Source organism: Anomaloglossus baeobatrachus, chromosome 2 (assembly GCF_048569485.1).
Source record: "Anomaloglossus baeobatrachus isolate aAnoBae1 chromosome 2, aAnoBae1.hap1, whole genome shotgun sequence".
NCBI lineage: Eukaryota > Metazoa > Chordata > Amphibia > Anura > Aromobatidae > Anomaloglossus > Anomaloglossus baeobatrachus.
Window position 1 is genome coordinate 98,958,231 of NC_134354.1, and position 13,175 is coordinate 98,971,405.

Below are 13,175 nucleotides of genomic sequence, written 5' to 3' on the forward strand. Positions count from 1 at the left end.
CATATTCATTAGCATGATAGCACGCCCACAAGGGCGTAATAACATGCTAATGGGGGCGACTGGCCAGGGAACTAAATGCCCAGGGGACTAGTCCCCTCACTCATTAGCCTATAGTAAAAGATCTTTAGATATACTTTTTCTAAAGATCTCTTTATCTATGCTACTAGATACATGGACGGTTAGGCAGGGATTAGCAATATGCAGCCAGAACTGCTCGTGGTTCTGGGTACATATTACATCTGACAGGTTCCCTTTAAAGATCCGAACCCCTGAATGACAATCCATTCATGTCACCATTACATGAACAGATAATTACAAAGAGGGCTCTCGCCCTTGGACAATGGTGCAATCGAGTATACTTGCAGCAGTTAGGCGGTTAATAGCTGGGATCAGAGTTAACCCCGGCAGTTGCAGTAGTAGCATCGTTCTGCTTTATAGGCTCACACAGTTGAAGGCCTCTGCCACACTCACGTGAATTTCACGCACGTGCCGAGAGACACGTATTTCCCCTGCGTGTTGCGTGCAGGTAAGTACGTGTCTCTGGTACGTGCGTGACACGTGTGTTCTACGTGTGCTATCCGCGATAGCACACGTAGAACCGGTAATTATTATACTCACCTGGTCCTTCCTGATGTCCGCGCTGCTGTCCGTGGTGCTGATCCTCGGTCTCCAGCCCTCCTGTCTCCCCGCTGCTGCTGCTGCCAGGCAGTGAAGTGAATATTCAATGAGAATAATGAGCGGCGGTCGGCAGCAAGAGGCAGCAGCGGCAGAGACAGGAGGGCTGGAGAAGGTGAGTTAATGTTTTTTATTTTTTTCCCTGACATGTGTGTTTACTCCGGCGCGTGTCACACGGGACCGCATCCACACTACACCCGTGTGGTACGGGTGCGGGCCGTGTAACACCCGTGCTGCCGGAGAAAACACTGACATGTCAGCGCTTTGAAAATCGCACACACGTACAAACGCACACGGACACACGTTCCGTGTGGTTTTACGTGTGTGTGCCTGCTACCATAGGGTAGCATTGCTGTACATGTCTCCGTGCCGCCGGTACGTGTAAAAAATGACAAACACGTGCCGGAGGCACGGATGTGTGGCGCAGGCCGAAAGCTGTGAGCAAATGGTTTTTCTGACAGGGCAGGAAAGAGTTAACCATTGTGAAATAGGTTTTGTCCTATTATTAAACAGACAGACTTGGTTGGTAAGGCTACTTTCACACATCCGGTTTTTGCTCTGCGGCACAATACGGCGCTCTGCAGAAAAACCGCAACCGTTTTTTTTGCCGCCGATTGCGGTTTTTTTTGCATAGACTTACATTAGTGCCGTATTGTGCCACATGGGCTTGCGTTCGGTCCGGTTTTTGCCGCATGCGGCAGATTTAGCTGATGCCGCGGCCGGATGGAACGTTGCCTGCAACGTTTTTTGCTCTGGCAAAAAAACCCGCATCCGGCCGCTGCGGCGTATTTTTCAATGCATGCCTATGGACGCCGGATGCGGCAAAAAACGCATCCGGCCGCCGCATGCGGTTTCTTCCACTGCGCATGCTCAGTAGTGTGCCGCAACCGGAAAAAAATGGACGGGCCGCATGTAAAAACTTATGCAAAGGATGCGGTGTTTTCGCCGCATAGGTTTCACAGCCGGATTGAGCCGCACTGCTAAAACCGGAGGTGTGAAAGTAGCCTAACTCGCTACCATGAAAACCTAAAGAACATTTCCAGTGGAGTTAGACAGGTTGGATTTGGTAACACATTATTACTCACATGCAGCACTAAGGTACTCCGTGTCACCCGATCAATAGGTTTGTAGAGCAGAGCTAAAACGAGAAAAAGGAAAGGGTTAGGAGCAGATAAAAAAATGCAGGAAATAAAGAGAAAGCCGCACTGTGCATGTGAGGAGCAAGGATGGAAGGAGACCGCAGCAATATGTGAAACTACTGTATATTGGTACCATTCATACCACTGAGGGCAATGTGCAAAGCCTCGTATCCTGGGCTAGCACAGTACCATCAGCTCACCGTGTAATATCACAGCGGACAGTCACGTACCCGAGTATCTATAACATTAAGAAAACCAATAGAAGACAAGTGCAGAAGACAAATGGAATTAATAAAATGTATCGGTGTTGACAAACCCTATGTGCAGCGGCATAATAACACAGGAGATGGGGGTGCAGCCATTTATCAGCACTACATTCCTGTGCCCTGGACTAATGATGTCCTCCTGTGCTGAGGCTTTCCTGGTCTCTCAGTCTACCAGGCTCCAGAGATACCACGTTGACCGGACATGTGACTACTGGAGTCAATCACTATTCGCAGCGCTGCCCTCTTACTATTTGCGTAACTGCAAGCTCATAGGCCCCAATGCAAATGATCCAAATGGACTCCCAAATTATAGCAATTCTGTAATATTATTGGTCTTTGCATGTAAGACAAATTGATCTTTTGGGCCTCTTAGGTGCCAGGGCTAGCAATGGGTGGACTTGCAGATAACCAGGACCTAACCGGATTAAAAAGAAACAAAAAAAAAAACAAAACAAAACAAAAACCAAAACCTGTTATCTGGCTGGATACCGGTCCCTATATAAAGTCTATGGGGGCCAGAATCCGGAAATTAAAAATGGTGGTAGAAGGGATATTGGGATAGGAGCACCGCGTTATACTTACAGATGCTCCGGCGGTCAGGTGACACACTGCCACTCAGGGAGGGGGCACATTTGACTGCAACCAATCCCAGACACCGATGGGTGGAGAAAGCAGTGCATAAGCATGAAGGCTAACGAGTTGCACAAGAAGTGAATGAGCGGCCGCGGGAGCAGTTAGCACCACTTGCTTTATTTGTTTTTTCTTTATTTTTCCTTTATTTTTTTGTATTATCTGACCGCCTGATCCAGATCATTGGCTAGAATTCTCTGAGAATTTTGGGCCCGTCACTTGGGTACGTTTGAAACCGTGAGGATCCGGACTTTTACAGACCGGGTCCACCCATCACTACTCAGGGCCCCGATGCAATTGCAACCCCTGCACCTATTGTAGCTATGCCCCTGCCTCTTGCAGTTACTTTCTGACATGTCATGTCATGGCTAATGAGAAGGTATGTGTAGGCATGGGATGGTAGGGATAAGGTGAGGTAAGCAGCATAGCTAATCAGGAGAACTATTCTACATTTCTAATTGGAGGTATTTACTAATATTATTACACCTACTACAAATTGGGATGGGATCTTGGAGATGGGAATAACCCTTTAAAGAGGTAGTCCAAATTTAGATACTTTTCACTGTTTTCTACCTATACATATGACTGCCATGGGACCTACAACCTGCTTAGTGGTGTTTGAGATGGGCATAATCTGATATTGGTCCTGACCTGCAAGACCCCAAAACAAAATCACATGGAAGAGGCAGAAAAATATCGGTGCAACACATTTTTGGAATAAGTGTGTGTAACTGTAGCCTTATAGTAATAAGTGGTTATCACATAAAATATAAGCTCCGGTGTATACCGCCTTCCTGCAGAGCGGTCAGTATTACACTGCGTCTTTGTTATAGGCACTTTCTTATCTGCTCTTTCAGTCCAGTTTTTGCCTTGTCGCCTGCCCGTACACAAAGGTGAACCTGATTGCCCAAGTCTTGCACAATGGCGCTCAGCATTACTTTTGTCATCGCACTGAGCAATTCCATATTTCCAGACACTTGTCTTATTATCTCTTTTGAGACAGCCGTACCCATTATATCAAAAAGCAGAAATAGAAGTGAAGGGTAAAAAGCACTGGGTAGAATAGAAGTCCCTCATCAGTCATGAAGGCAGTGGCTTCTCGCTCCTTACTTCTAAACAGCAGCGGCCACTTGAGAAACTGCTGTACCGGCTCAAAAAATAAAGCACTACCAGCGCCAGTCTGCGGATTTAACCCCTTCGCAACGTGGACAATTTTGCTCTTTCCAGAACCAAAACTTTATTTTTCTGTACACATAGACATACGAGGGTTTCTTGAAGGATGAGTTGTACTTTTGAATGGCACCATTCAGATTACCGCATAACGTACTGTAAAATGGGGAAATTTTTCAAAATGCCTAGAAATTGTGAAAAATCACCACAATTTTGATATGTTTTTTGGGAGTTATTTTTATGGAGTACATTTTGTGGTAAAATGATCTACCAAGATGATTCTCCTCATATTTACGATTACAGCAATAACAAACATGTCCAGTTTTTTGTTTGTTTGGTTTTTTTTTAGTGGCAGAATTTGGAAACAAAAATTTTGAAGGTTGTGCTTCTATTTTGCAAGAACCGTAACATTTTCATTTTTTCGTCAATGGAGCTGTGTGATGCTTAATTTATGAGGAGCGAGACATTGTTTTTTGTTGATACCATTTTGGGGTAGTTATAACATTTTGATCGCTTGTTAGAGCATTTTTTGTGGGATTGCAGGGACAAAAAAAGCAATTTTGGCTTTACTGAATTTTGTTTGCCAAGTGTATTTTTTAATTTTATTATCTTTTTTTTAATGGGGGCAAAATGGAGGTGATTTGAACTTATATTTTTTCTTTTTTTTTACATTTTTTCATATTTTTTTTTCTTACTTTTTACTGTTTTTAATAGTCCACCTAGGGGAATTAAACCTGCATTCGTCTGGTCGTTTGTGCCATAGCACAGTCTCCTTTGAAGCCCGGCCACCAGCAGGGTTTCGAAGGAGAGCTGAAAATGGCACGCTCCCCACCAACACAGGTTAAATCCCGCTGTCACAGTTTGACAGCAGGATTTAACAGGTTAATGATCGCTGGCAGAGCACTGCTCCCCCCGTGATTGTTAGTGGCAGATTCTGGCTGTAACACACAGCCATTATCTGCCGGGTATGTGGAGAGCTCAATCCATGAGCCTGTACACCCACTTCAGACATGAGCGGTAAATATATAGCGGATCTCATAAAAGGAATTACAGAAAGCTGCATGATGGCAGAAACGGACTCTGAATCCAATGATGTATTACTTAGTTTAATGAAGAGCAGATCCAAAGCAATTGTGTCGGTGTCCCAGGGGCATCAAACATGCTGAAAAAAATGGAAGTACAACACTCCAAAAAATGGTAAGAAACAGATTGGGGGGTTAATTGAACAATAACACCTGCAAAAAATATATATCATGATTGTTAGAGTGGCAAAAGGTATCATCGGAGTTGTGGTAGAATATGGCTTATGTCCCAGAGACCCTATAAAGCATAATAAATGGATTGTAGACCTGCTGCAAATGGCTCATCCAGAAGCGCGTTCTACATTGTTGTGACACTTGCAGTCATTTAGACACTTAAGATGAATACCTGACCTCTGTGTGGTCACCTGCTAAGAGAAATAATAGGTCCCATAGAAATGTGTGAGATCAAATTAATGTGCTTGTGTAGAAATGCGTTAACATTATGATTCATTATTAAAAGGGCTTGTATGGTCCAGAAAACTTTTGCCCAGCGCGTGTTGTCCCCCTTCTTGCATTTAGCGATTTCCTAGGAAATAGTGATGAGCGAGCGTGCTCACCAGTGCTCGATTGAGAATCGGGGTGCTCGGGTGTGCACATACCCTGAGGGGTGGAATAGGAGGGGTTTCCTCTTATTTTAATTTTGCCTTATGTACAACTCAAACAGGAAAGAATATTTCCTAACATTTTTCCAGCAGAATCAATTTTATCTTCGGTTTTGTACGTTTTATTGTCAGTCTGTAAAAGTGGCGTAATACTCTGACAATATTGCTCCCAGCAGTGACCTGGAAGTCAGGGATGTGTCCAGGCGTCTTCCTCATCCTCATTCCATTTCAGTGATTTTTCTGCCCCACCAGGGTAAACTGGAAAACTGCTGGAGATTTCCACTGACTTTCATTATACTTGGTAGTCATGTCAAGCCCAATAGAGCGTCCTGAGCACCCGAGCATGGTAGTGCTCGCTCATCAATACTAGGGCACAGGGGAAGGTGTTCAGCTGCCAATACCCCTGAAAATTTGCTTATGATAAGATGTGACCAGTATTTTTTGGAAATGAGGCAACTGGGAGGTGAAGCAATGTGTGGTGTCCAGCGGAATGGTACTCCTTATAATGGCACCTTCCTATATTAGGTCTGAGCGGAGCCTCTCAACAGAAGTGGCCATATGTCCCCAAAGCACAGATTCGGTAGTGTGAATTTGCACTATTACAATAAATAAATAAATCTTTATTTTTATATAGTGCTAACATATTCCGCAGCGCTTTACATACATCACGAACACTGCCCCCATTGGGGCTCACAATCTAAATTCCCTATTAGTATGTCTTTGGAGTGTGGGAGGAAACCGGAGAACCCGGAGGAAACCCACGCAAACACGAGGAGAACATACAAACTCCTTGGAGATAGTGTCCTTGGTGAGATTTGAACCCAGGACCCCAGCGCTGCAAGACTGCAGTGCTAACCACTGAGCCACTGTGCCGCCAATATTGCTATTCCCAATAAATATTACTATTCCCAGTTAAAGGGGTTGTCCAGGGGTATTTTTCATTTGTCATAAGTGGCTATATTAATAGAAAATAAATGTAATAAAAAACTGATTTCATTTTTACAATTTCTTGGTTGGCGGCTTCTGGAGTATAGCATTTTGCTACATGGTTACAGAACAGAACTGTGTTCAGTGTGATAAACTGCCACGTATGGGCTGATCCTCCGCTCCAATGCTGACACGCGCTAGGCTTACCACTTATGGATTGTGGCACAGGGGTATGCAATGCTGACACGCGGCTTCAGATTTTATGTGTAATGCAAATTAATTACAAAGATTCACTTCTGGTTACATAGAAATGTAAAGCGAATGAAACCAAACCCTTAATCCTGGATAACCCGTCTCCACACTTTCTTGATTCACTTGTGGCCACACTACGGTTTCTCTTTTGCCTAACTGGTCAACCTAGGACTTGTGTAACTGGACAAATTAGGGCCCATTCACATGGGTCAGACACGCAGCAGATTTTCTGCAAGAACATCTTATCTATATGTTGCAGAGAAAAACCACAGCATACAGGGACTTGGGCTGTGGACGTCAAATCCACTATCGGTAAATTTATGTTGTGGATTTTCACTGTGCATTTTATACTTTGCTGCGAATTTTGCTGCTGTGGAAAATCTGCAGCAGATACATCCTGTGTGGACAGAGGGTAAATGCACATGTAGCATATTGTCTACATGTAGAAAACCCATCTGTAACTTTTTACCAGATAGTTGTTTTAAAATTCTCAAATACATGTTTAAAAGGAATCTGTCAGCAGGTTTTTGCTACCTCATCTGAGAGCAGCTTGGTGTAGGCAAAGAAATCCTAAATCCAATGATGTGTCACTTAGATTACTGGGTGCAGCCGTTCTATAATAATCTGAATTTTTATATTTAGTTATGTAGCAGAGCAGAGAGAGCTGCCCCTGCCCACACCAGGCTCTGTATAGAGATTGTACATTAACAGTGAGGTGTCAATCAGTGGAGGGTGTGTGCCGGACTGCCATGCGTGTGACAGTGAAACTATGGAGTAATACATCCAAAAAATTAGAAAGATTTTTTTCGCCAAAATACAAAGAGCTATAGTGCAGACGGACAATAGCATTATAGTCTCCTTACCCACCACCATAGTAAGACCTGGGCCAATGTGACAAAAAAACAAACAAACACCCATATATAATAGGTGTAAAATGGTACACTAGGAGTTAACTCCGTAAAACATTAACAGGGACCCTTGTAACATGGATTGGCCATACTATGTGATCGGAAAACCGACCCATGCAAACCCAGCCAAAACATGAATAGAGAAAGTGCAAGTGGCAGTTCCTATTCTCTAATGGTATACCAAGTGTACACTAGTAAGGTCATATTAGTATGCATAGTGCTCATGAAAGAGCACAGAGTCACTCACCCATTGCTATCCTGGTTGCTGTGAGGCGAGAGGACTCGACCACACACCTCAATGTACGTTTCGCGTAGGACTTCCTTGGAAGGTTTTGTATTTTGGAAAAAAAAATTCTTTCTAATTTTTTGGACCTATTACTCCATAGTTTCATTATAGGAATCATATTATGCTTGGAGTTGGTCATTGCTTACATTAGCATTAATGGCATTTTTTCAAAGGCTGATTTTCATGCATGTGACATTGTAGTCCTAGTATTGTAGTCCTGCTGCTTAAACAAACATAGTAAATAAACAGATTGGATCTTGACAAGACAGGCATCACTGAATTCTCCGTGTTAACCCCTGCAGCATGTGGTCTTCAGCTTACATAGGAAAAAACCTGCAGACAGATTCCCTTTAAGAAAATGTCTGAGTGGAATCTGACTTGCGGTGCCAATTGTGGCCGTAAATTCTTTTTGGACTTACATGTTGGGATTCCCCATCATTAAAAAAGGGTGAATCTACAGGAAAACCATTGTTAGATATGGAGAATGTGATGGTTTGTGGTTGAATGTACAGAATTGGCTGTGTAAATGTCACCCCATGTGCACGTAGCCACACTGTGACCATTTCCTTATCTCTTCCATCTAAATTGCCAAAGACATAGCAAAACCGTGATAACATAATGTGAAGAAACCTAAGCAGATTTCCCAATGTTGGCCAGTAACTCTTTCTATACCATATGACCCATATTAAAATGAGGCAAAAAAGTAGAAGTAAATTACCTGAGAGCTAAAATATATATTCACATCACACAGTGGCTCTAGGCTACGGGAGCCAGAGAAATCGCCCTACTTCCAGACAATTAGTATGTCTGAGATTGCACATACCTCATTAGTGCTTATTGCTAATTGTCGCCGGCCATATTCCCCTCACTATGGGGAAATTAAGGGGAAGAAGCAAATCTATCTAAATCACTGATGCCACAAAGGATCGCTCCTTCCAAGATTAAACATTTGCTGTAGATTGCTTCTCCCATCAGTCAACAAAGGATGATAGTTTCCTTATCCATCACCATCGCTCTTCCAGGATTAACGATGCCAATACCTGCTCGGAGAATCCGTCAATGGACTATGCCTGGGGCACGGAGATAAGTGACGTCCACGCACAGTCACATACCACAGACATTAGCAAAAAAACCTGGAAAATCCAGTTATGTCCTTCCCCATCTAACCTTGATGGCGACGAGACCTGAATCTCAGGATATGAACGACAAGAAGGAGCAGAAAACATGCAGGAAATGGAGAGCAACGACCGTCATGGAAGCTCCACACCAATCCCCAACAACAGGGACACAGTTGACATTTTGGACCAAGGTAGAGGGGAACATTTGTTTTTATATTCTTAGTGGCAGAATTGCACCCACTAGTTAAAGGGAATCGGTCAGCAGATTTTTGCTATGGAATCTGAGAGCAGCATGATATATAGGCAGAGAGCCTGACTCCAGCAATGTATCACTTACTGGACTACTTGGGGCAGTTTTGAGAAAATCAACATTTTCTCTTCTGTAGATGTAGCAGTGCTATGAATGCTGAGCTGTGTATAACCTCTCCCAGACCAATGATTGTCAGGTTCCTGTGAAAATGGCACACTATCAACAAGCTGCCAATCAGTGATGGGGGTAGGGTTACACAGATTAGCTGCACTGCCTGTCACCAGACACCTAGTCCTACAGTGATAATCTCCTGATTGTACTGAAATTAGAGCAAAATGACATATCCCTGTAATCAGGCTCTAAGCCCTACATTATGCTGCTCTCAGATTAAATAGCAAAATCCTCCTAGCAGATTCCCTCTAACCCTTACCAATATATGACGTACTGGTACGTCATATGCTGGCTCCATAACTTTGATGTTGGCTCAGAAACGGAGCCTGCATCTCTGCCGGCAGATGATGACTGGGTTATTCGGCCATCATCTGCCTTGAACAGCAAAGCATGAGGCAGAGCTCTACAGCAGTTAACTTGTTAAATGCTACTGTTAATCTGTGACGGTTGTATTTACAGCATGCAGGCGGGGGGATGCGCAGCTCTAACGGCTACGCTTGTAAAAGTCCAATCTATCAAAATACAAAATAAATAAAAATCCAATTGGCAATTGATGCAATCCAGAAGAAAATCAAGACGCCAGAATTACGATTTTTCGGCAACAGCGTAAAAAAAAAACCCCAAAAAAAAAAACAAAAAACCAAAGAGGCCATCAAAACATTGCATCTATTGCTTTGTATCAATAAAAATATTGACTCACACAGCTCCATATCCCGAAAATTTAAACATTACGGCTCTCAAACTGGTGACTTAAGAAAATTATTTTTTTTTTACAAATTATACAAAACTTACATTTAAAATAACTATGTATCTTTGGTATCCATGTAATTGTATTGAGCTGAATACTCATGTTTCCAGGTCATTTAATAATAATACAAAAAGAAAAAAATAATATCTGTAAATACAATACCCCAGAACCAATTGCAGAATTCCGCTTTTTTCGCTATTTCACCACACTTTGATTTTTTTTTCCTGATTTCCACTATATCATATGATAAAATAGATGGTGTCATTCAAAAGTACAACTCGGGCCTCAAAAAAAACAAGATCTCAAATGGCTATGTCAACCAAAAAAATACTAAAGATATAGTTCTTTAATGATATTTTAGTATATGGATATACAGTGTGTCCACCCATATCCTGTCCACCGCCATTAACTTGAGAATGGCGGCAGCTATAGGCATAGAAGTAGTGTCTAGGTATAGTAAAGTAGCCATGCGCTACGCAATGAAACCACCTATAGCGCCACCTGGTGGAAAACAACGGAGTTAGCATTTTTATCTCGAAAACGGAACGAGATAGAGAAAATAAGTGACTTACAAAGTTGTAGGGCATCATCAATTCAATACGAATCGACACCTTGCATACAGAAATGCTATGATTAGAACGTGTAAAGCTCACAAGGCTGCGGACGTGAAGCGATACCTCATGGAGACCTTCCGACAAGTCATTGGGTATGGTGGCTCACCTGACCTGACCCCATTGGACTTCTTTCTGTGAGGTCACATCAAACAGCAGGTGTATGCGACCCCTCCACCAACATTGCAGGACCTACAATGATGTAACACAGATGCGTGTGTAAACGTGTCACCTACCATATTGCACAACGTGCAGCAAGATACAGTATGCTGTGCAGAGTCCAGATGTGCATTGCAGCTGACGGTGGCCACTTTGAGCATCAAAGTTAAATGAGCGTTATATGCGTGACCAGCATTCAATGTTTTGGGGGGGGGTCATGGGTTTCATATCATAGCATTTCTGTATGCAAGGTGTCGATTCGTATTGAATTGATTTTCTCCTACAACTTTGAAATTCACTTTTTTCTCTATCTCATTCCGATTTCGATATAAAAATGCTAACTCCGTTGTTTTCCACCAGGTGGTGCTATAGGTGGTTTCATTGCGTAGCGCATGGCTACTTTACTATCCCTAGACACCACTTCTATGCCTATAGCTACCGCCATTCTCAAGTTAATGGCGGTAGACAGGATATGGGTGGACACACTGTATGTGTCTACAAGGAAACCATTAAAGAAAATCTTTATATGAAATCAGAGATGCATAAAGGTGTTATAAGGGGTCAAACTTCTCTGACAGTCTTAGGCCTCATTCACACGTAGGCATCAGTATTCGTAGGCCTAAGCCAGGAGTGGAGGTTAGAGAAAAAATATCATTGAAAGGATGGCATCTGTTCTGTGTTTGGCAAATACTGACGAGCTACTAATCAAAATTACTGATGTGTGAATGAGGCCTTATACAGCTCTGTAAATACCACTGCTATAATACAGCCATCTGCATGAGCACATAGGCTCGGGTTACACGATGACGTGATCAAAACATGAAGATCAGGGTGGTTGAATGATGGCATTACATCTAATAATTGTCTATAGGTTCTCACTGTGACTTGCGAGGAAACACTGTTGGATTTTTAAGTTGCATCCACAGATTTCAATGCATGTTGCATGTGACCTGTCTGACCATGTACTGCAGCTCTACAACGGCCATGCGACAGCAATTCACAGACAAAATGCAGATGGCTTTCTGGTTTCATCACTTGTTGTCGTCATGCAGCCTTAAAGGGAATCTGTCACCATGTTTTTAGCACCTAATCTAAGAGCAGCATAACATGTGGGCAGATATCCTGATTCCAGCGGTGAGCCACTTACTGGGCTGTTCAATAAATTCATTGTTTAATCAGCAGGAGATTGTCATTACAGGACTACTTGCGTGCTGTAGGTAGTCCAGTATATTCATGAGCTCTGTATAACTTAGATCTGCAGCAGAGAAAATATTGATTTTATCAAAAATGACAGCAAACAGCTCAGTAAGTGACCCATCGATGGAATCAGGGTCTCTACCCCTACATTATACTGCTCTTAGATCAGGTGTTAAAAATCTGGTGATTGATTCCCTTTAACCTTTATGGTAGAACCTCATATGTGTAAAGCAACAAAACATAAATGTTTTACACATGAAAAAAATAAAATGAACAAATTACTGAAAAACAAAAATCATACAAGAGTTTAATATCCAACATTCATAAAAACAAAATCTTAAGAGTGGGATTAGGTGATGATTTAGTGTGTATGGAGGTCTCATGACTAGAGATGAGCGAACCGGTCGCGGTTCGGCTCGAGTTTGGTTCGTCGAACGTTCGACGAACCGAACTCGAACTGCATAGGAAACAATGGCAGGCAATCACAAACACATAAAAACACCTAGAAAACACCCTCAAAGGTGTCCAAAAGGTGACAAACAACTCACAACACAACACAAACACATGGGAAAGTGACAAGGACATATACTCATGCGAAAACAAAAGAGCTGGACAAGGAAAAAGAGGAGGAGACACAGATATAGGCATGGCATGCCCTTCCAAAATCATGTAAAACACCGCAAGGTGACTCCAAGCGGAGTCTCCCTTTTGTCCAAAAATTGGGCCACACAGACACCCCTTCAGTGGCAGCACTTGTGCCCTAGTTGTACACTTCACAGCTAGATTTGCATCAAGCACATTCAAAAATACGCCATTCTTAACCGTCCCCAGCATGACACCGGGGTAGGTAGCAAACTCTTTCCTGATCCCAGCTCTGTTCATCTTGGCTTCTTTTAAAAACAATGTAAGCAAGGGTTACTCCAAGCGGAGTCTACCTTTTTTCCAAAAATTGTGCCCCACACACACCCACCCATTCAGTGGCAG

The 13,175-nt window shown here is 42.8% G+C and overlaps 1 protein-coding gene across 7 annotated transcripts in view; it reads right to left on the reverse strand.

The window, feature by feature from the left end:
• ABR (ABR activator of RhoGEF and GTPase) overlaps window positions 1-13,175 on the reverse strand; it is a 551,973-nt gene that overhangs the window by 127,870 nt on the left and 410,928 nt on the right. For all 7 annotated transcript variants that reach the window (XM_075335215.1, XM_075335218.1, XM_075335216.1 and 4 more), the window contains one exon: window positions 1,761-1,813. In XM_075335215.1, the coding sequence (XP_075191330.1) occupies window positions 1,761-1,813 (53 nt within the window). The remainder of the gene's footprint in view (window positions 1-1,760; window positions 1,814-13,175) is intronic.